Source organism: Mizuhopecten yessoensis, unplaced genomic scaffold, assembly GCF_002113885.1.
Source record: "Mizuhopecten yessoensis strain PY_sf001 unplaced genomic scaffold, ASM211388v2 scaffold7833, whole genome shotgun sequence".
Taxonomy (NCBI): Eukaryota; Metazoa; Mollusca; class Bivalvia; order Pectinida; family Pectinidae; genus Mizuhopecten; species Mizuhopecten yessoensis.
The window spans coordinates 95,529-120,641 of NW_018407245.1; the positions used below are offsets into that span (position 1 = coordinate 95,529).

The window sequence follows — 25,113 nt, forward strand, 5'->3', positions numbered from 1 at the left end:
GGGAAGAGGTCATTCCATAGTACTACCAATTGGAGGCAGACATATAAAGACACTGTAATTCTGCATGTTTTAGATAGCTTAAGTGAGTTACCTGCTAGTAAGGTAGGAAGAAGAACACAAAGGTATCATATATGTCATGCAACTGACACAAACTTCAATGATACTGCCATTATATTGGTGAACAATTAATTACAAACCCTTGGCTGGCTGACCATATGCCGTTGATGTTGTTGCTGCTGCTGTTGCTGCTGATATCTTTGTCCAGATTTAGAAACTGGGTGTTGCTGCGAGTTTCCAAGGGAACGCCAGTTCTGTTCAATATCTGGGTCATTGGGGTCAGGCTTTGACCTTCTTGGCCCTGCAAGTAAAATTGTATCACCACTTTATATATGAAAATGACACAACACATTCTTTGGACTGACAAATTCAGTGGAAATACATTTGGAGCAGACACACTGTCAGGGTGAACAATCTACCTTTGGTGTGGACACACTGTTTGGGTGAACAATCTACCTTTGGAGTGGACACACTATTTGGGTGAATAATTTACATTTGGTGTGAACACACTATTTGAGTGGATAATCTACCTTTGGAGTGGACACACTATTTGGGTGAACAATCTACCTTTGGTGTGGACACACTGTTTGGGTGAATAGTCTACCTTTGGAGTGGACACACTGTTTGGGTGAATAGTCTACCTTTGGAGTGGACACACTGTTTGGGTAGTTAATCATAAGGATGAACAGTCTACATTTGAAGCAGACACATTGTTATTAGAATGAACAGTAAACATACTGTCTGAGTTGACAGTATTAGCTGACATACTGTCTGAGTTGAAAGTCTTAGTTGACATACTGTCTGAGTTGACAGTATTAGTTGACATACTGTCTGAGTTGAAAGTCTAAGTTGACATACTGTCTGAGCTGACAGTATTTGTTGAAATACTGTCCCAGTTGGCAGTCCTAGCTGACATACTGTTTGGGTTGACAGTATACAATTGTTTCATTGGTACTGGGGGAACAGTCAAATCTTTGACCTGAGGTAGCAGGGAAGACCTAGGGAACTGTTCCCTAGGTCTTCCCTGCTACCGAGGGTCAAGGATTTGACTATTCCCCCAGTACCAATGAAACAAATGATTTATTACCTGACTCTCTATTTAAGTAACTTCCTGAATTATGCGAGTTAGGATAATTGACTGTATGGAAACATTCTCTAATCTGCCGTTATTCGCCATTTTCACCAGACGACAACAAACAAATCTGTATCACAAAGACGGTTGAGTGGGGCCGCCGACGGGGAAATTGTCTGCGCATGATTGTCGCGCATGCAACAGTAATGGTGAAACAGTCGACTGTTGCACCCTGACATTATTTTACGTGTTTTCAGTATTTTCCAGGGATTTTTTTTATTAAAACAGTCAAAAATACTTCATATACACTTAAATAGAGAGTCGGGTAATAATAATAGTTGACATACTGTCTGAGTTGACAATCTTAGTTTAAATACTGTCTGAGTTGACAGTCTTAGTTGACATACTGTCTGAGTTGACAGTGTTAGCTGAAATACTGTCTGAGTTGACAGTGTTAGTTGACACATTGTCTGAGTTGACATACTAAGTTGACAAACTGTCTTAGTTGACAGTCTTATAGTGGACATACTGTCTGAGTTGACAGTCTTATTTGACATACTGTCTCAGTTGACAGTCTTAGCTGACATACTGTCTGAGTTGACAGTGCTAGTTGACATACTGTCTGAGTAGACAGTATTAGTTGACAGCTGACATACTATCTAAGTTGACAAACTGTCTCAATTGACAGTCTTAGTTGACATACTGTCTCAGTTGACAGTCTTAGCTGACATACTTTCTGAGTTGACAGTGCTAGTTGACATACTGTCTGAGTAGACAGTATTAGTTGACAGCTGACATACTATCTAAGTTGACAAACTGTCTGAGTTGACAGTCTTAGTTGACATACTGTCTGAGTTGAAAGTTGACATAATGTCTCAGTTGACTTTATTATTTGACATACTGTTAGAGATGACAGTATTAGCTGACATACTGTCTGAGTTGACAGTTGACATACTGTCTGAGTTGACTTTATTATTTGACATGCTGTTCGAGTTGACAGTCTTAGTTGACATACTGCCTGAGTTGACAGTATTAGTTGACATACTGTTAGAGATGACCGTATTAGCTGACATACTGTTTGAGTTGACAGTCTTAGTTCTGTCTGAGTTGACAGCCTACCTTTGGGCTGGTTGTACTGGCCTTGAGACATATTTCTGTCCAAATATCGACCCTGTTCCTCTGAGTTGTTTCTGTGACCATCCTCCCTCTGTTGTTTTTTATCCTTTGACCTGAAGTTTTTAAACTTTTCTTCTCTGGAAAATCAACAGAAAATGATATGAAAATTTCACAAGTTCTCAAAGCTGCAGAAGCTGTGCTCAATAACACATCACTCATTTCCTATTATTATTTAGTCTGATATCCATTTGAGCAATAGTAAGTAAGGTCAAACAGTCTTTACAGATAAAAACATCCGTCTTTGATACACATAACACATACGAGAATCTTTATACACTCATTCATCTACTGTATACCACAAAGTTTTCCCCTTCGATGGTAAAATGCGTTTTTGCCCAATATTAAATATTTCCCTTCGCATTAAATTACAATGTTTTTATTGTTTACAAATGTTCGCTGTAATGATAAAATCGCCCTTATTATAACATAGCAGGCACAAAAGGCAAAAATTAAACCGAAGTGAAAATTTCCCAGTAAACAGTACTAGTTTACTTTTTCACATAAGTTTTGTCTACAATAAATCTAACATAGCAACTATCGGTCTTGATGTTCACCTGTTTATAGCAACCACCTCTACATAACAACCTATACACGACTTTCCAGAAATATAAATTGTTTAAAGACACAAAACGGACAAAAGGTGATTGCAATAGGCCACATAAGATGAAGACTTTGTCTTAGGTGACTTAAAAATGTATTGTTTGATGCTACCACTGCTGTTGGCCAACACCGGAAAATGAACACATATGACCCGCCTCCACAGACGGGGTAATGACTGTTGTGGCATGTATAGTAACTGTTGAAAATACTCTGAATGTGTTACCTACATGTGGATAACAAGATATGTGTAACACCTTGCCCTTTTATCTACTGCCTCAAGAGAGACAAAACATCTAGTTGTAATATAGGAGAACCCCAGGTTTACTCTTGTCACCCTTTCTCCTATATTAATGAAGCTATTAGTATTTTTAAGGAAACACTTCTAAAGCAATACACTTCCCAACCATACCCACTTCTAGGAACACCACATACCCACTTCTAGGAACACCAGAAATTCTACACTTGGAATACCAAGTATTTAATGTAACTAAATATCAGGGGTGGTCGGGTGGCGCAGTGGATAACCCACTTGCCTGTTACCAAGGCAGTCGGGGTTTGATTCCCTGATGAGACGTGAATAGGTATGGGGTCACCTGCCCCATCACATGGGTTTTCTCCGGGTACTCCAGTTTCCTCCCACAATAAGACCCTGTGCTAATTTCTGGGCATACAAGAGTGATTAATATAAGTTGAAATAACTTGTTTCATGATTGTTGCAAAATAAATATTTTTGTTTAAAAACTAAATATCCTCAACTATACATGACCGTTGGTGCTGATAATACAGAAGAAACAAAGCACCTCTCTTTCCTCTGCAGGACTCTGGGACACTCCTTGGCAATGTGGCCGATCTTGTTACACACGCGACAACATCGGTCACTAGGTGGTGCCCCTTGAGACAACTGGCTCTTGTCAAAGAAATAATCCTGTCAAAAAAATAAAAAATCCAATGTTGATCCATACATCACATCATTGGAAACCCACGTTTGATTGTACTAGACTTTATCGCTAGTGCGATCGAACGTGGGTTTCCGACGATGCATATATTGTATCAATAAATCTCTCTTTACAGCAGAATAATGGACACTACTATTTGTGAATGACTTTTAAGCAAATCTTCTTTTTCAATCACGAACAACTGAATGATAAAGAGTTGCTTGGTAGAACTCATTGTAAATTAACTCACCCCAGGATTGGAGAGGGACTTTGGGATTTCTGCTGGCATACCGTACAGCTCTCGGCCTCGGATAAATGTCTTCATGATATACTGATTCACTATAAAACACAGGCAGTAAGTACATTAGCATCAAAAACTCCAGGTCGCAAGGAGCATGTTGGGGAAATATCTTATACTTTTAACTAAATGGGTAACAGAAGAAGAAAGCACTGAAATACTGGAAACACTGAAATGTTAAATTTTCCATGAATATTTATTTATTTATAATATAGCAAGATTTCAATAATATCTTCACCTGTAACTGAACTATGAATTTAAGTTAAGTTGATCTGCTTCACGGAACTCAAAATCATAGCATTGAAATACTTATCAATAGATGAATGTGACGTTACTTGGATCATTAACGTATCTCAGATCTATAATTATACAGGCGTTCCTGGACTTTGATCATTAACGTATCTCAGATCTATAATTATACAGGCGTTCCTGGCTCTCCCGATGCTTATCCAGTCTAGTTTTAAAAGTGGTAACAGTCGGTGTTAAAACCACATTTTTTCCGGAAGGTTGTTCCATATTCTTACAATTCGTACAGCACAAAAGTTCTTGCGGATATCTGATCTAGAATATTGTGGAAATACTTTCATTGGATGTTCTCTTATTGTTCCCGGTCTATGTGATTGATCTTTCCACATCTTAATAAAATCTGTTGCTCTATTATCTTTACTAGTGTTCGTTTTTTTAAACACCTCAATTCAAAATTGATTTAGATATTCAACCCAAACCAATTCAATACATAAGCAAAGCATGCTTTTTCTTCCAATATCATATTTTTTATGCATAAATAACTCAATTCTGTATGCTAACTTACCAGACAATGCCTCAGTGTATTAATTGCGATTTCTACAAGTTTTTCATTAACCCTTTCACCCCTATGTAACTTTAGTAGACTCTACCATGCATTGATATGGATGAGTCCGTTATGGTCTACAGTGGTGAAAGGGTTACAAAATGTACAGTATAGAAAAAGCTAATCATAAAAGCTATCATCATCGGATACCCATGGCTGATTTCGCTTCGCTACTCATGATTAGTTATTACGTCGATTTTTTTCGGCAAGTTTGCCCACGGGTGATAATTGAGTAGCGAAGCAAAATCAGCCATGGATATCCGACGATGAAAACCTATATTTACAATTACTGTTCTATATTTTCTATATATCCTGAACACCAGTACTTACTTTTTCTTGACAGACCACCACCCAGGTTGTGTGATAAATCGAAAGGATCTGCAAAGTAAAAGAAGAGAACCCTGATAATTCTTCATTATGAGTCAATTTCTAGTAAGTTCGTGGAAATTGTGTTCCATTGATTTTTTTAGGAACTGAATCAGACCTTCATGGGAATTGTGTGTTAAATTGATTTTTTTTAGGAACTGAATCAGACCTTCATGGGAATTGTGTGTTCCATTGATTTTTTTTAGGAACTGAAAAAAGTCAGATCTTGTCACAAAGAGCTCTTACAGAAGCTAAATCTTGTCACAAAGAGTTACAGAAACTTAATCTTGTCACAAAGAGTTACAGAAACTTAATCTTGTCACAAAGAGTTACAGAAACTACCTCTTGTTTGTCACAAAGAGTTAAAGAAACTAAATCTTGTCACAAAGAGTTACAGAAGCTAAATCTTGTTTGTCACAAAGAGTTACTGAAACTAAATCTTGTCACAAAGAGTTACAGAAGCTAAATCTTGTTTGTCACAAAGAGTTACTGAAACTAAATCTTGTCACAAAGAGTTACTGAAACTAACTCTTGTTTGTCACAAAGAGTTAAAGAAACTAAATCTTGTCACAAAGAGTTACAGAAGCTAAATCTTGTTTGTCACAAAGAGTTACAGAAGCTAAATCTTGTTTGTCACAAAGAGTTACAGAAGCTAACTCTTGTTTGTCACAAAGAGTTACAGAAAATAACTCTTGTTTGTCACAAAGAGTTACAGACACTAAATCTTGTCACAAAGAGTTACAGAAGCTAAATCTTGTTTGTCACAAAGAGTTACTGAAACTAAATCTTGTCACAAAGAGTTACAGAAACTAACTCTTATCACAAAGAGTTACAGAAACTAAATCTCGTCACAAAGAGTTACAGAAGCTAAATCTTGTCACAAAGAGTTACAGAAGCTAAATCTTGTCACAAAGAGTTACAGAAACTTACTCTTGTCACAAAGAGTTACAGAAACTAACTCTTGTCACAAAGAGTTACAGAAACTAAATATTGTCACAAAGAGTTACAGAAACTAACTCTTTGTTTGTCGAAAAGAGTTACAGAAACTAAATCTTGTCAAAAAGAGTTACAGAAACTAAATCTTGTCACAAAGAGTTACAGAAACTACCTCTTGTTTGTCACAAAGAGTTACAGACACTAAATCTTGTCACAAAGAGTTACAGAAACTTACTCTTGTCACAAAGAGTTACAGAAACTAAAACTTGTCACAAAGAGTTACATAAACTAACTCTTGTTTGTCACAAAGAGTTACAGACACTAAATCTTGTCACAAAGAGTTACAGAAACTTAATCTTGTCACAAAGAGTTACAGAAACTTAATCTTGTCACAAAGAGTTACAGAAACTTAATCTTGTCACAAAGAGTTACAGAAACTAAATCTTGTTTGTCACAAAGAGTTACTGAAACTAAATCTTGTCACAAAGAGTTACTGAAACTAACTCTTGTTTGTCACAAAGAGTTAAAGAAACTAAATCTTGTCACAAAGAGTTACAGAAACTAAATCTCGTCACAAAGAGTTACAGAAGCTAAATCTTGTTTGTCACAAAGAGTTACAGAAGCTAAATCTTGTCACAAAGAGTTACAGAAGCTAAATCTTGTTTGTCACAAAGAGTTACAGAAGCTAAATCTTGTCACAAAGAGTTACAGAAACTAAATCTTGTCACAAAAAAAGTTCACAAGAATGTGAATTACAATCCACACCTGTACAACTTACCCTCTATTGCTATGCACTTTCCGTTCCACAGTTTTTCGAATCGTGTCAGTGGCTCTGATAGTCTGATACACACCACATTTTCCTTCATGCAGAACTCTTCAGTGTAAAAGACAAACATGCCCAACCACAACTCCCCGAAACTCTGCTGGTTCTTGCACTTCCAGATTTTGGGCTGAAATGTTGAAATATTGAATCTGGAATCAACATCAAAACTAACCCTAAATTTTATTTATTAAAGCTGATGGGAATGATGTTGTGTCTGCTTTTCTATAGGAAGGGGGCCGGTTATAAGCATTCTTTACCTGTATATGACTATGTCAGTGGTGCCTTACATAGACTCCATAAGGACATCTGAAGCTAGACCCTAACTGTGTCCATGATATATAGCTGTACCTCTGATATGAAACTGATTCAAGTCAATTCTCAATCTTTTTCCAAGTCTGAAAGGAATTCTTGATTTCTTTTTCAGTCATGAAATCAATTCTAAAATGTCTTTTCCAGTTTGAAATCAGTTTTAAATTTCATTTCAAGTTTGAAATTCATGTTTTTACTCAAATTCATTTCTTTTTCAATCAGTTGACTAGAATGTAAATGGTACTTTTGTGACAATTCAGTATACATTACTGGTAAAACACAGGCTCATATATATCCAGTCCGGTAATAAGCCCACCCCCTACTTCTGACATGTTTTCATGCACAGGTCCCCTGGGCTTATCACCGGTGAAATAAGGTGTGGACATGGACACCATTTGAAGCAATGTCAATCTGAACTTGGTGAAGTGTGCACAGTTGTATCAACTCAAGAACATATTTTGAATGTATCATAGGTATAAACACTAAGTATAAACACTAAATGTGGTGCTACATTTAATACAATGTTGTTCTACACAGAGAAAATGTCCTTCAATGAAAGCCCTTACATTTCCATAATGTGATTTTCATAAACAGTGAGTCAAAAATACATTTCTTGCAAATTTCGATCACACACAATTCACCCTAAAACATGGTCTGCAATAATTACCAATTTCTCCGCGTCGTCAAAGTACCACGTGTTCCAGCCATCAATAACCCTTTCTGGTTTCTTGCCTGGATATAACTGTAACAGAGAAGTGTTCAACCTCTTACTAGAGCTACATTTATAGATCATGATTTAGTTTATTCTTACATCTTCAGATAAAACATCAAGAATAAGATATTCATAAAATTATTTCCAATAAATTATTCCTCATTAATCCTTACAACTGATGTAGAGTTGATCAACACATCAAAAATAAGACCACAGATATACAAATACCAGGTTTAAATTGATTATTTACACTGCTGGAGATAGTAAACATACTCACCTCCTGTAGGACTGGTAAGACTGAAGGTTTACACTGCTGGAGGTAGGTAAACACACTCACCTCCTGTAGGACGGGTAAGACTAAAGGTTTACACTGCTGGAGGTAGGTAAACATACTCACCTCCTGTAGGACTGGTAAGACTGAAGGGTTACACTGCTGGAGGTAGGTAAACACACTCTCCTCCTGTAGGACGGGTAAGACTAAAGGTTTACACTGCTGGAGGTAAGTAAACACACTCACCTCCTGTAGGACTGGAAAGATTGAAGTTTACACTACTGGAGGGAGTAAACATACTCACCTCCTGTAGGACTGATAAGACTGAAGGTTTACACTGCTGGAGGTAGGTAAACATACTCACCTCCTGTAGGACTGGTAAGACTGAAGGTTTACACTGCTGGAGGTAGGTAAACACACTCACCTCCTGTAGGACTGGTAAGATTGAAGTTTACACTACTGGAGGTAGTAAACATACTCACCTCCTGTAGGACTGGTTAGACTGATGGTTTATACTGCTGGAGGTAGGTAAACATACTCACCTCCTGTAGGACTGGTAAGACTGATGGTTTACACTGCTGGAGGTAGTAAACATACTCACCTCCTGAAGGACTGGTAAGACTGAAGGTTTACACTGCTGGAGGTAGGTAAACACGCTCACCTCCTGTAGGACTGGTAAGACTGAAGGTTTACACTGCTGGAGGTAGTAAACAGACTCACCTCCTGTAGGACCGGTAGGACTGAAGGTTTGCACTGCTGGAGGTAGTAAACATACTCACCTCCTGAAGGACTGGAAAGACTGAAGGTTTACACTGCTGGAGGTAGGTAAACACGCTCACCTCCTGTAGGACTGGTAAGACTGAAGGTTTACACTACTGGATGTAGTAAACATAATCACCTCCTGTAGGACCGGTAGGACTGAAGGTTTGCACTGCTGGAGGTAGTAAACATACTCACCTCCTGAAGGACTGGTAAGACTGAAGGTTTACACTGCTGGAGGTAGTAAACAGACTCACCTCCTGTAGGACCGGTAGGACTGAAGGTTTGCACTGCTGGAGGTAGTAAACATACTCACCTCCTGTAGGACCGGCAAGACTGAAGGTTTACACTGCTGGAGGTAGTACACACACTCACCTCCTGTAGGACTGGTAAGACTGAAGGTTTACACTACTGGATGTAGTAAACATAATCACCTCCTGTAGGACCGGTAGGACTGAAGGTTTACACTACTGGAGGTAGTAAACATCCTCACCACCTGTAGGAGCGGTAGGACTGAAGGTTTACACTGCTGGAGGTAGTAAACAGACTCACCTCCTGTAGGACCGGTAGGACTGAAGGTTTACACTACTGGAGGTAGTAAATATACTCACCTACTGTAGGACTGGTAAGACTGAAGGTTTACACTGCTGGAGGTAGTAAACATACTCACCTCCTGAAGGACTGGTAAGACTGAAGGTTTACACTGCTGGAGGTAGTAAACATACTCACCTCCTGTAGGACCGGCAAGACTGAAGGTTTACACTGCTGGATGTAGTAAACATAATCACCTCCTGTAGGACCGGTAGGACTGAAGGTTTACACTACTGGAGGTAGTAAACATACTCACCTCCTGTAGGACCGGTAAGACTGAAGGCTTACACTGCTGGAGGTAGTAAACATACTCACCTCCTGTAGGACCGGCAAGACTGAAGGTTCACACTGCTGGATGTAGTAAACATAATCACCTCCTGTAGGACCGGTAGGACTGAAGGTTTGCACTGCTGGAGGTAGTAAACATACTCACCTCCTGTAGGACCGGTAGGACTGAAGGTTTACACTGCTGGAGGTAGTAAATATACTCACCTCCTGTAGGACCGGTAGGACTGATGGTTTACATTGCTGGAGGTAGTAGATGAGGAGGAGGATGTAGGCATAGGAGGACAGACTTCCCCTGGATGCGTCTCCAATCTCACAAACCTGTCAAGTTTATGAAATTGATATATCGTTACTTTCTATCTTAATAAGATCTGTATGGGAAAAAATGCTGTTTAATTTACACAAAACATTTTTTTGTATCTTATTTTATGGCAAAATTGTTAACAATTTTTGTAGCTCAGTTTTATATATGATGTATGAATTATATATTTACACACCGTGACGTTATAATACGCTATGCTGTATGGCTTGTCTATGTCCCGTTTCATAAATGCCTGTGGGTGTGTCTGTATTTGTTTGTGTACTTTACTGGACACTGGACGATTGACCAATCGACAGGTGCCCTCACTGCAGGGACAGTTCACACGAATTTCCCGTCACCACTAGCACCGTATATAAGGTCCCGGGGCCCTAGGCAGCAGGTCTGCATTATTTACAGACGTCCTGCGATGCACTTCAGTATCTTTATATATATGTACATTGTATTCTATACAAAGCTGTGAAGCTGAGTGTACTTCTTACCTAATTCTGGAGACAGCCGTTTCCGGTATGTATTGCTATATTTAATTACTGATAATTATATTTATATGTAAAACATATCGCTGTCAATATATTCTTTTCTATTTCGTTTATACGTTCCGTTTATATAATCCGGTTATACATTCCAATGTGAGTTTTATGAAAGGTAATTTTATATTATTTGAAGGTTTTCTTTGTATTTGTCATCATCGTGAGTCCGCAAATTAAATGAAAGATCATCAAATTCATATGGAGTTTGACCTCTGTTTCCAACCCTGACCCAAGGTTAAATAGAAAAACATATAATTTTTTGCCTGAATCATAAATAAGTCATGTTGGGGTATGTGCATGTCACCCTGAATCAGGAATGGTGTGGAAAATATCAAATGATTCACATTTAACATCACTTGTAGTTGTCTTGGTTTCTTATTTCAAAACATCAGATGGGCCTTAATTTCCACAAAAGGAAAAGAAATTGAAAATCTTACCTTAGCAAATACTTTAAAGGCATAGCCAAGACACTTGACTCGGGGATCTAAGGAGGCATACAGTTGGATCATCTTCGTATTGTACAGTGCCTAAGGATGTATGACAAAAAATATATGAGAACAAATCTTACCGACAGTTACACAAAATAGCATCTCCCTGTATCAAATCTTACCAACAGTTATCAAAATAGCATCTACCTGTATCAAATCTTACCAACAGTTATACAAAATAGCATCTTACTGCATCAAATCTTACCAACAGTTATACAAAATAGCATCTACTCGTATCAAATCGTACCAACAGTTATACAAAATAGCATCAACCTGTATCAAATCTTACCAACAGCTATACAAAATAGCATCTGCCTGTATCAAATCTTACCAACAGTTATCAAAATAGCATCTACCAGTATCAAATCTTACCAACAGTTATACAAAATAGCATCTACCTGTATCAAATCTTACCAACAGTTATACAAAATAGCATCTAACTGCATCAAATCTTACCAACAGTTATACAAAATAGCATCTACCTGTATCAAATCTTACCAACAGCTATACAAAATAGCATCTAACTATCCAGTAAGTTATATTAACTAATGCCTACCTCTAATATATCTTACCAGTAAGTTAATCAAACTACTGTCTCCCTCAACTATGTCTTACCAGTAAGTTATACAAATTAATGTCTCCCTCTAAAATATCTTACCAGTAATTTATACAAACTAATGTTTCCCTCTTATATATCTTACCAGTAAGTTATAAAAACTAATGTCTCCCTCCAATTGGCTGCGTCTGTGTTTGAACTTGACGATTGGAACCTTGGCTGTGGTGATAGGAAACACATTGTAAAGGCCACGGTGCTTCTTCAGCTTCTGTGTGATTTCCTCTATCAGCATCACAGGGTCCAGACCCTGTGTAAACCGACACCACAACGTAGGTTATATTTGGAAGAGATAAAATGTGCATTCCGACAAAAAAAAAGGTTTAAACAAACCCTGAATACATAAAAAAAACCAGGACAGTAACATTTTCATTTTCTGTTGCTAGTGACAAAAAAAGACAGAAATAGGTATGCTAGGACTCATTGATTCACCATGTGTGAAGTAAATATAATGAAATATTCATTAAGGGAAATGTGTAATGAGCCAACAAGAAACCAGTATCTGATGATCAAGTAAAAATTTAAAAGATAATTACCTAGACCATGTCTATAAGCCCCAAAATAATATCCACTTTTCAAATTTCTTTAGAAAAGAACTTTCACCTGTTGCCTTTTTTAATCACAATGAAAAAGAATTCACTTCTTTGTTCTGGCATTAATATTTTTACTGCATGAGTAAGATATACAATACAGTAACATCAAAATTATTGTATACGGGAATGGTGTGGGAGGTACTAACCTCACTTGTGGGCTTGCCCTGGAAGGTCACACAGAGGTCAAGGTCACTCAGTTTAAATCCAAATCCGTTATGGGATGACCCAAACAAGTGGAGCTCAGCATCTGTAGACATAGAGGTCTTTGTTTGTCACAATGTACAATAGAACGTACCTGGTAATTATGTTAACATCGTGTGGTGGCAGTAAGAAACACAGCATGTTTCCAATCCGCAAATTACCAGAGGACATGGAATTACACAAAACATATTGCATCTGATGCGTAGTAACCTCAAGATAATATTTGTTTTACTGTATAGGAACAACACAATGAGGAGTAGTCTCCTAAATTTGGTATGATGTGAGAGATACTCACTTGTGTATGATATGCGTGAAGCACCTGTGAAACATACTGTGTATGTGTTTCCGTGACATCTACATATCTGGGTATGTTATATGTTTGTGTAACACCTACATAACCGGGTATGTCATGTGTTTGTGTAACACCTACATAACCGGGTATATCATGTGTTTGTGTAACACCTACATAACCGGGTATATTATGTGTTTGTGTAACACCTACATAACCGGGTATATTATGTGTTTTTGTAACACCTACATACCCGGGTATATCATAAGTTTGTGTAACACCTACATAACCGGGTATGTCAAGTGTTTGTATAACACCTACATAACCGGGTATATTATGTGTTTGTATAACACCTACATAACCGGGTATGTCATGTGTTTGTGTAACACCTACATAACCGGGTATGGCATGTGACAAGTGTTTGTGTAACCCCTACATAACCGGGTATATCATGTGTTTGTGTAACCCCTACATAACCGGGTATATTATGTGTTTGTATAACACCTACATAACCGGGTATATTATGTGTTTGTATAACACCTACATAACCGGGTATGTCATGTGTTTGTATAACACCTACATAACCGGGTATATTATGTGTTTTTATAACACCTACATAACCGGGTATATTATGTGTTTTTATAACACCTACATAACCGGGTATATTATGTGTTTTTGTAACACCTCCCTAACCGGGTATATCATGTGTTTGTGTAACTCCTAAATAACCGGGTATATCATGTGTTTGTGTAACACTTACATAACCGGGTATATTATGTGTTTGTGTAACCCCTACATAACCGGGTATATCATGTGTTTGTGTAACGCCTACATAACCAGGTATGTCATGTGTTTGTGTAACACCTACATAACCGGGTATATTATATGTTTGTGTAACACCTACATAACCGGGTATGTCAAGTGTTTGTATAACCCCTACATAACCGGGTATATTATGTGTTTGTATAACACCTACATAACCGGGTATATCATGTGTTTGTGTAACACCTACATAACCAGGTATGTCATGTGTTTGTGTAACACCTACCTAACCGGGTATATCATGTGTTTGTGTAACTCCTAAATAACCGGGTATATCATGTGTTTGTGTAACACTTACATAACCGGGTATATTATGTGTTTGTGTAACCCATACATAACCGGGTATATCATGTGTTTGTGTAACACCTACATAACCGGGGATATCATGTGTTTGTGTAACACCTACATAACCAGGTATGTCATGTGTTTGTGTAACACCTACATAACCGGGTATATCATGTGTTTGTGTAACACCTACATACCTGGGTACAGCTCCTGAATGAACTCCTCTAGTTCCTGGCGGATATCCTCTCTTTCTTCATACTCCTCTTCCTTCACGCCAAAGTCTTCTACAAAAATTAACAATGACAAATACTGTAGATACAAAATAACCTTGACATCACATCCATTGAAACAACTTGAATATTCACAAAAGTTTGCTTCCAAGCCTACTGAGTTAAAAATTACATATTTCTACAGTAATTTCACACTTACTTGGAACTTTTTTGATTGTATTAGTTAGATTTCTCAGGAAATCTTTGGTCATTTTTGGCAGTGGTTTGAGATCAGGGAGGGCCTCTTCAGGACAAGAATTTTTTAGATGGCCTTCCTTCTCACAGATACTACAGATGATCAAAGGGCCCTGTACACGAAACGTTTTACTGATCACAGCGATACAAATAATAATATTCAACATTTGATGTAGCATCCTATCTAGCTACAATTAGCTACTCTAAAGTGTGTTACAGTACATCAATATACAACTCATATACAATCAACACAATGTAACCAACAAGTACAGTTTAAAGATTTCACAGGAGCTGCCTTATCCGGCTCTTACTACTAGCCCTACAAGTTGGATATGTACATATTTATTTTTTCGTGTATTTGAGAGGTTTTTACGTCCTCTTCACTACCGAGTAATTCAGTTATCCGGCAGACGGATATTCATGCTTTAAACATGTTTACATAGTGCGCATGCCACCTCACTTGAATGCTACAGCACAAACACTGCAAGACCCACCCCAGACCATTTTAAGTCAGTTCAAGTCTGCCTGATGGAACCTTAACACAGCCATACAGAGACCTAGAAGCTGTATTGAACGTTCAAATCTGCCCAAAATGCTATATGTACAGTAGCTCGCATTGGTTGGACAGCTCGAGATAGCTGTAAGAATGTCGTAGCCAATAATAGGCCAGCACATACAGCTATATAAACCATATTTAAAGTTTACCGAGACATACCAACGATTAGCTGAGACCTATTCCTGAAGTACATTTCCTCTGAGTTTTTATTTATAACTAAACTTGCCTTTGGTACAATTTAAGAAGGGGTTGAAATGCCTGATCAGATAATAAGAGACCAGGAGATATTTCATTTCAAACTGGGTTAAAAATGGAACAATACTGTTGTTGGTAAGGGCTATCACAGAAATATTTCAGCAAGACTTTTGCATATCTGTACATATATATAGAACTTCAGATGGTAAAATATGATAAAAGCCAACAAAACTGACACCAGAAGTCAACTGCGGTTACACTTTTAAAATGAGGCTGCAGCAATAATTATAGGTAATAAATAAGTTACCTTGGTCATGATAATTATATTCTGCTTTCGCAACATGATAAGGAAAAAAATTCATCAATGTTAACTGCTTACCTTACCATCAGTGAACTTTTTCTCCAAAAATTCAAAACCATACTCAAGATTGTTCAGTGTTGTTTTTGAGTCCTGACTGTTATTTTCAACAGCTGGAGTACTCTCCACCTCCTTTGAATCCACAGTTGCTTCCCTTGAATCTGACTCGTCTTCTGATTCAATCTCCTGATTGACGTTTAAAGACTCATCTTTTGAATCAACCAACTCCTCCTTTGTATTTGCCATTGTCTCCTGTGAATTTTCTTTGGTTTCACAAACATTTTGACCATCAAGCACCAATTTTTTGCATTTTTCAGCTAAGATATCTTCTTCTGTAACAGCAGTGTCAGGTGGCCTGGCACTTTTGTCTTTTTCACCCTTCAGAGTCAATTCTGATAATGTTTCCACCAATGAGTCTTTGGCAAGTTGTTCTGAGGCGGCTTCAGAAGGAATGTCTGGGGATTTCTGATAAGACTGTCCGTTGTCACTACCACATGTGTCACAGCTGTCGACTAATTCCACCTTTTCCGTTTGAGACATTTGTCCTGATATACCCGTGTCTGCCATCGACGGATCACAACTACAATGACTGTCTGGTTTAGAGTCTGTATCACTTCTCTCTGGTGACTCTTCTCGGTCATTTTTCACAGAATCCTGGGCAGGTTTTGAGAAATCCAGCTGTTTACAAGTACTGCTGGAGCTTTCCTTTTCCTCCTTATCTTCTGCCTTTCTACTGCTTCCTTCTTCTTCCAATTCCTCCTCCGAGGATCCTAATATCACAACGTCGGAGTTGTCTCCAGATTCCTCCTCAGCTTCATCAACAGCTGTTTTGTTTTCTTCATCACTTTTCTTTTTGTTTGCCTTCATTTGTTTTTCTTTTTGCTCCTTCAACTTTGCCTCTTTAGCCAGTCTTTCTTCTTCAGCCTTGACCTTGAGCCTGGTCTTCTCCAGAACATCTTTTTGCTTGGCTGTGAGCTTATCGTAGTTTGTGGGCAGGCTGAAGTAGAAGTAAGACTTTCTGAAGCAATCCCAGATATACTGGAATACCTCATAGTTTGTCACAGAACGAGCAGCATTTCTCTTGTGGGAAAACGGATCTGAGGAAACAGAACATATTCTTTTTTCTTACACAAAACAGAATCTTTAAATATCACTTATTCATCAATTGTGATTCAAAATTTGTCATGAATTTAACAGAAGTTACTGAACAAACCAATGCATGATCAATCCTTGATCATTGCGAAAAATTAAATACTATGATAAACAGGGCATCACAAATGATATGAAACCCTATACATTGAGGTATGGCCACACTAAAAACTTGTAAGGACATCCAAAAATTTCTGTTGGAAAGAAAGGATGGTTATAACTAAAATTTCCTAAACATTAAAAAAAATGACCTTCACATTGCACTTTGAAATCTTTTTTGAGTTCTGTCATTAAATAAGTGGTACACAATTGTAATGGGATAATCAGTGATACACCGATGTAATGGGATAATCGGTGATACACCGATGTAATGGGATAATCTGTGATACACCGATGTAGTGGGATAATCGGTGTAAAAGTAATGGGATAATCGGTGTATGTAATGGGATAATCGGTGATACACCAATATAACGGGATAATCAGTGATACACCGATGTAGTGGGATAATCGGTGATACACCGATGTAACGGGATAATCAGTGTATATGTAATGGGATAATCAGTGATACACCAATGTAGTGGGATAATCAGTGTATATGTAATGGGATAATCGGTGTATTGTAACGGGATAATCGGTGGTATATGTAACGGGATAATTGGTGATACACCGATATAGTGGGTCAATCGGTAGTGGGATAATCGGTGATACACTGATGTAACGGGATAATCAGTGATACACCGATGCAACGGGATAATCGGTGATACACCGATGTAGTGGGATAATCGGTATTGGGATAATCAGTGATGCACCGATGTAGTGGGATAATAGGTGATACACCCATTTAATGGGATAATCGGTGATACACCGATGTAACGGGATAATCAGTGAAACACCGATGTAACAGGATAATTGGTGATACACCGATGTAACGGGATAATCGGTGATACACCGATGCAGTGGGATAATCGATGATACACCAATATAGTGGGATAATCGATGATACGCCGATGTAGTGGGATAATCGGTAGTGGGATAATCAGTGATGCACCGATGAGGAGGGATAATAGGTGATACACCCATTTAATGGGATAATCGGGAATACACCGATGTAACGGGATAATCAGTGCAACACCGATGTAACAGGATAATTGGTGATACCCCGATGTAACGGGATAATCGGGGATACACCGATGTAACGGGATAATCTGTGATACACCGATGTAACGGGATACTCGGCGATACACCGATGTAGTGGGATATTCGGTGATACACCTATGTAACGGGATAATCAGTGAAAAACCGATGTAACAGGATAATTGGTGATACCCCGATGTAACGGGATAATCAGTGAAACACCGATGTAGCAGGATAATTGGTGATACACCGATGTAGTGGGTTAATCGGTAGTGGGATAATCGGTGATACACCGATGTAACAGGATAATCGGTGATACACCGATGTAGTGGGATAATCGATGATACACCGATGTAGTGGGATAATCGGTAAAACACCCATTTAATGGGATAATCGGTGATACACCGATGTAACGGGTGAATCGGTGATACACCGATGTAGTGGGATAATCGGTGTATATGTAATGGGATAATCGATGATACACCAATATAGTGGGATAATCGATGATACACCGATTTAGTGGGATAATCGGTGAAACACCCATTTAATGGGATAATCGGTGATACACCAATGTAACGGGATAATCGGTGATACACCGAGGTAACGGGATAATCGGTGTATATGTAATGGGATAATCGATGATACACCAATAAAGGGGGATAATCGATGATACACCGATGTAGTGGGATAATCGGTGAAACACCCATTTAATGGGATAATCGGTGATACACCGATGTAACGGGATAATCGGTGATACACCGATGTAACGGGATAATCGGTGTATATGTAATGGGATAATCGGTGAAACACCAATGTAGTGGGATAATCGGTATGTAACGGGATAATCAGTGATACACCGATGTTACGGGATAATCAGTGATACACCGATGTTACGGGATAATCGATGATGCACTGATGTAATGGGATAATTGGTAGTGGGATAATCGGTGATACACCAATGTAGTGGGATAACCGATGTAATGGGATCATGATAGTCACCTTCAATAGCAACTCTCTTTGTATTCCATTTCTTTTGAGACCTGGTGAGGAATTCCTCATGCCGTAAGGATACCACATACTGGCTGTTGTCAAACTCCAGGCAGTAGAATCGAAGCATGTCAAGCCACAGGGCCCCCACACTCTTAGTGTTGTCTGTATGCCATTTCCCAGCCTGCACATGGACAAAATAGGAACCAGTTTAGTTTAAGACAATTGTTGTGGGTTTTAAACAACAGGAAAGAGGCAAATATATGTAAAGATTACTATTTATCACACCTAACAAGCTTGATATATGTCCCACTCTGACTGTAAATTAATTCTCCTTCATGTTATTTTGTGTCATAGAAAATCTACTCTCACAGCTGAGACACTGAGCCTTTAACAACTGCTCATAAAAGGATTTTATTTGTGAATTATTGATATGAATAATTGAGTTTACTCATAGTATAATTTGATTTTTAATATCATCAACAAAAGTGTGGATGATTAAATTAAGAGAAGTCAAAAATTGTTTATGGATTGACAACGAAGGACAAAAGACAAGTGGAATAGATAGATTTCATCTCAGGTGACCTAAAACACAAAGAAGTGGAATTTTTACTCGAATGTCCAGATAAATTACATATTAACCTCTTCTTTGATCCTGGTAAAGTTGGCTTCCTCTGGAGGAGGTGTCCTTTTCCTCTTGGTAGGCGACTTATTCTCATCATCATCAAGGCCCTGATTTTACAAAAACACATTACATATATACATACATAATGTGATTTTTCAATACTGTCAGACAGAAAACACAAAAAACGAGAAAATATCAGGACAGTAATCACATGTTTTACCAGATATTACAGTGGACATACAAACAGGGGAAAATGACAAAATAATAATTACATGGTTTTTATCAGGCCTTACAGAACACACTCAAAAATATCTGATCATGTAAAGAACTCAAGATTATCCATTGTTATAAATCTCGTCATTTGCAAACAATAAAACAATAACTTGACTTCATTTAACATTATTATATACATATGATGTAGCATTCAAATAAAATGAATTGTTAGACTGTTAAAACTACCAGCCTAATCACTATTTAGAATCTGTTCTTGAATCAATACAAGAAATATCGTTCAATAGCAGGCTTTGATTAATTGAAATGCAGGAAAATAATTCTATGAAATGTTCAGAAAATTCAACGATTTACCAAAGTCCTCCCTAAAGACAAAATGTTTAACATCTTGGTGTAGCTTATTACTAATGACAAATGACAAAGACTTACCAGATCAAGCACGGGAAGTACGGCTGGTTTACACTTCTGTAGATAATGCACAAGCAATAGGGAGAAACTGTAGGCTGGTAGTGTCCCCTCGTCTTGTCTGTCTATCTTACAGATCTGATAACAAAAACACAAAAATACAGTAGGCAGGTAGAGTCTCCACTTCTAGTGTGTCTATCTTACAGATCTTATATACACAAAAAGGAAATTTTCTCACACAGTGGAGTACACAACCAGAGAAGGCTGATATCTCTCCTCAAACTACAAAATCATCTACAATGATACTTTTTGAAGGACAATACTTCTAGTCAAGCCATAAAACATTCCAGGAAATAGAAGTTGATTTAAAGTTTTCAAGTTTGCAGTGAATTTACACAAACGACATTTCCATTTTATGAGTCCTACCTTAGCAAAGTATCTGAACACGATTCCCAGCTTTCTGACCCTAGGGTCAATATCTGCAAAGATGGAAAGCAGAGTGGACGTTTGTGGGGCCTGGGATCCAGTTATGGTCAGCTGGCAAGACAATGACCCGGTCTGGTCAGAAAAGTAGATACAAGGAATTTTAGCTGCGAAATCACTCCTCACTTCTTTGTAGTTTTCTGTGAATGTAAAAAGTAGTACATTGTAATTAAACTATGTGTTTAATGATCTACTTTATCTGGTACATGTGCAATATTTGTTATTTAAGAAATATCTACGAAATTATTACGCAAACACAAAAGCATCTCCATAACAGTATTCTAACTTTCAGAGAAGCAAGCAAACTTTTCTTACATGATAAATGAATTCAATTTTATTCGCCGTTTCTTCTTCTCAAAATGTCTGTTCGTGGTTAAAACTCTGATGATACCCACTGTATTCACTAATCATCCAAATTATCTTGTAATGACAATATTATATTTCCAGTAATATTAAAAGTAAAATTCCAGCAAGCTTAAACTGTAATTAATAGGTGAGCTACACTGCCAACCCTTGCTATTTAGGAGGGAGACTCCCAATCTTGGACCCTTAAATTCAGTATTACCAACCAGTGAATTTGCTAACCTATTTCTATGTTCTCAGATCTTATGATTTCAACTGAAAGGGCAACTCAAAATATGTCATTTTAAAGGATTATTCTGTCTGTAGGGTGGATAAACACACATTTTATTTATGTTTTTTTTTTTAAATTTTGAGCCCATGGAATCACCCCAATGGAAAGCTCACAAGTATGCTAACATCTGAGTTACAATACAGATATATAAAGGTGAGTGATATATGGGATTCAAGTTACACGAAACACAGGCACAGATGAGTGCTGACCTGAATCTTTCATGTCTTTGAAAGCCTTAGTAAGGGACTTTGCCTGACTTGTATCTCCCTTCACCAAAAGGTCCATGTTGACATCACAGTCCTTCAGTGCGATCCCAGTCTTTGACGATCCGTACAGCACAACACTGACCTCTGAAAATATCAAACGAGAAAAACTCTCAAATTCTATTTATCTATAGCTGCATCCATTTGTAAACGACTCTAATTTTAAACTCAATTCAAACCATAGCAAAATATATTGATGTTATTTATTAACAAGTTAACAACCGAAATATTCTGACTAGCTTCGGTCATGATAATTACTTGTTATTTCAACTCTTTGTAACTGAAACCTTTTTGTTTTATTAATTTGGATATTAAATGAAATTATTTCTGTGTCCATTGATATATATTTCCTGTCCAAATGGACGATTTATCTTTAAATACTACAACTGTTACCATGGTGACTGGATGTATACCTAGAACAGTAAATAGTTTTATAAATGATACCTTATGTGTTTCATTGATATCTCATTGACTGACTTACTAGTTAACAATCTTTTTCCAATCGAAATGGACGTACACTCATTTTGTAGCTATGATATCCATACCTGGTTGTGTTTTGCGGAGAAACTCCTCAAGTTCAACGGTGACCTTGACCCTGTAGTCCTGATCCTCCTTTTGGAGGGCGTGTTGGAGGAGAATGTCGTCTGCCAGATGGTCGATGGCTTCCACCTGGTCTTCTCTCACCGCTGGCATCCTCTCCAGACATGTTTCAATTCTGCTAATCTATCAAAATATAGCAATGTTTCTGTTAAAACTACAAGTGAATAAATATGTAGATGTCATAAAAAAGAACCCAAACCTTCCTCTTTTCTCCAGCAACCACTATAGTTAAATTTTTTCTGACTCATTGGATAAACCTGCTAGGAGTTGGTTAGCATTAATTATTGGTTACCCACTAGCGGGTAACACCCTGGAGGTGATTTCATTGGTCGATCTCTTTATCAACAATGCTTTGTTACATCATCTTCCAGGATCATGACAAGTAATTCCCTGATCGGAAACAAGAATAATGTATTCCTAGGAGGAACATTTATTTTCTAGATTTAACATCTGAACGTCTTTATACAATTTGAAAATGAACTAACTCAGTTACCAATTTTATCATCTCTAATGTAATTTTGAATATGAATGTAAATGTTGCAGAAATATATATGTTACCAATAGCAGCATTAAGATTTGTAACACTCCAGCGCGGTATATACCTCTATTCTTCGTTTGTGTCGGCTGTCCTTCATGTGCCGGTCACAATCTGCCGGTGTGTCCATGTGATAATCACACAGGCGACAAAAGAATTTGGCTTGCACAAATCGTGTAGATTTCTAAAATAAAATTAAAAAAACAACAACATTATTTTCATTTTTATCTAGGATAATAATGAAATAATAATCAAAAAAGACTACTAATATAAATTTATTTCTTGATATTACTTAATTTATGTTCCAAATGATTAAATTCACAATGATTTGAACAAGATCAGTTCCCTTTCTTATGTTTGTATATAAAATTATCTCCCATATTAGTTAGACAAGAATTATGCGTAATTATATGTGTCGCCTGTCCCGCTTTGTCAATATAATAAGCCTTTGACATAGTACATAAGGAAACGGACCTAAACGCAAAATCATAACATTGATTTTTTTTAAAGTCCAGAAATTTCAGGTTTTTATCCGAAAAAGTGCAGAAATCCATGAAATGTTTTCAGAGTAGTAGGCTCTACTACCCATGATACATGTATGATTGAGGTTTGGTTGGTCTAGCTCTTATACTTTGTCAGAAAGAGCCTAATATGCAAGAGCTAAACGCAAAACCTTAACGTTGAGTTTTTTTTTTTAAGTCCAGAAATTTGAGGTTTTTAGCAAAAAATACAGAAATCAATGAAATGTAGCTTGGTCAGAAACAGAGCTAAACGCAAAACCTTAACTTTGTTGACGCCACCGACGTCACCGTCGAAAAAGCAGCGCCTATGTGTCTTTCCGACATCCGTCGTAGGCGACACAAAAACCACCAGGCAGTGTTTAACATATGACTTAATCTAATGTATAATTCCTGTTACCAAAATAGATGCCACACAAACCTTTTTCAGGGGAAATATTCCGTCTTCTTCTAATCTCTTCAGTAATTCAGCCTGTGATTGTGCCTGTGTTGCCTCCAGCTTTACAACTAAAAACGCGAAAGAAAACAATGAATGGTTTAAAAACGATCCATTTTAATCTGAACATAATGAGAGAGAATTTTAACATAAAATAAGTCAATATTTACCATGAAACAAGTAAATAGGTCCAGAAGTTAACCCTAAATCACATCAAATACCGGTATATAGTAAAGAACAATCAACTTAGAATATAATTACTGATATAGGCATCTGGGGATCCTCTATATATAGATCTGATCACTTATCAGAACACTGTACATACATGACAAGGTGTTATATCTGCTGGTATTATTTATGACACATAACACTTTGAGATGTCACCTATATGTACATACATGACAAGGTGGTATATCTGCTGGTATTATGTATGACATATAATACTTTGAGATGTCACCTACATGTACATCCATGACAAGGTGTTATATCTACTGGTATTCTGTATGACATATAACACTTTGAGATGTCGCCTACATGTACATACATGACAAGGTGCTATATCTGCTGGTATTATGTATGACATATAATACTTTGAGATGTCACCTACATGTACCACCTACATGTACATACATGACAAGGTGTTATATCTACTGGTATTCTGTATGACATATAACACTTTGAGATGTCACCTATATGTACATCCATGACAAGGTGGTATATCTGCTGGTATTATATATGACATATACATCTATAACACTTGGGGATGTCACCTACATCAGACATGTACATGCATGACAAGGTGTTATATCTGCTGGTAGTATCCATGACATATAACCCTTGGGGATGTCACATACATGTACATACATGACAAGGTGGTATATCTGCGGGTATTATATATGACATATACATCTATAACACTTGGGGATGTCACCTACATGAACATACATGACAAGGTGTTATATCTGCTGATATTATGTATGACATATAACACTTTGAGATGTCTCCTATATGTACATACATGACAAGGTGTTATATCTGCTGGAATTATGTATGACATATAACACTTTGAGAAGTCACCTACATGTACATACATGACCAGGTGTTATATCTGCTGATATTATGTATGACATATAACACTTGGGGATGTCGACTACATGTACATACATGACAAGGTGCTATATCTGCTGGTATTATGTATGACATATAATACTTTGAGATGTCACCTACATGTACCACCTACATGTACATACATGACAAGATGTTATATCTGCTGGTATTATATATGACATATACATCTATAACACTTGGGGATGTCACCTACATCAGACATGTACATGCATGACAAGGTGTTATATCTGCT

At 37.4% G+C, this 25,113-nt stretch overlaps 1 protein-coding gene across 6 annotated transcripts in view; it reads right to left on the reverse strand.

Annotated features, from left to right (window-relative positions):
- Positions 1-25,113, reverse strand: part of LOC110454399 (terminal uridylyltransferase 4-like) — a 37,755-nt gene that overhangs the window by 9,423 nt on the left and 3,219 nt on the right. For all 6 annotated transcript variants that reach the window (XM_021503876.1, XM_021503881.1, XM_021503882.1 and 3 more), the window contains exons 3-24: positions 23,739-23,824; positions 22,867-22,983; positions 22,210-22,387; positions 21,611-21,751; positions 20,711-20,907; positions 20,309-20,422; positions 19,666-19,755; positions 19,036-19,207; positions 15,775-16,850; positions 14,610-14,757; positions 14,378-14,464; positions 12,730-12,830; positions 12,079-12,240; positions 11,327-11,416; positions 10,248-10,361; positions 8,090-8,164; positions 7,069-7,240; positions 5,319-5,366; positions 4,091-4,179; positions 3,706-3,830; positions 2,249-2,382; positions 198-358 (exon numbers count right to left, since the gene is read on the reverse strand). In XM_021503876.1, coding sequence (XP_021359551.1) covers positions 198-358; positions 2,249-2,382; positions 3,706-3,830; positions 4,091-4,179; positions 5,319-5,366; positions 7,069-7,240; positions 8,090-8,164; positions 10,248-10,361; positions 11,327-11,416; positions 12,079-12,240; positions 12,730-12,830; positions 14,378-14,464; positions 14,610-14,757; positions 15,775-16,850; positions 19,036-19,207; positions 19,666-19,755; positions 20,309-20,422; positions 20,711-20,907; positions 21,611-21,751; positions 22,210-22,387; positions 22,867-22,983; positions 23,739-23,824 — 3,677 coding nt within the window. The remainder of the gene's footprint in view (positions 1-197; positions 359-2,248; positions 2,383-3,705; positions 3,831-4,090; positions 4,180-5,318; positions 5,367-7,068; positions 7,241-8,089; positions 8,165-10,247; positions 10,362-11,326; positions 11,417-12,078; positions 12,241-12,729; positions 12,831-14,377; positions 14,465-14,609; positions 14,758-15,774; positions 16,851-19,035; positions 19,208-19,665; positions 19,756-20,308; positions 20,423-20,710; positions 20,908-21,610; positions 21,752-22,209; positions 22,388-22,866; positions 22,984-23,738; positions 23,825-25,113) is intronic.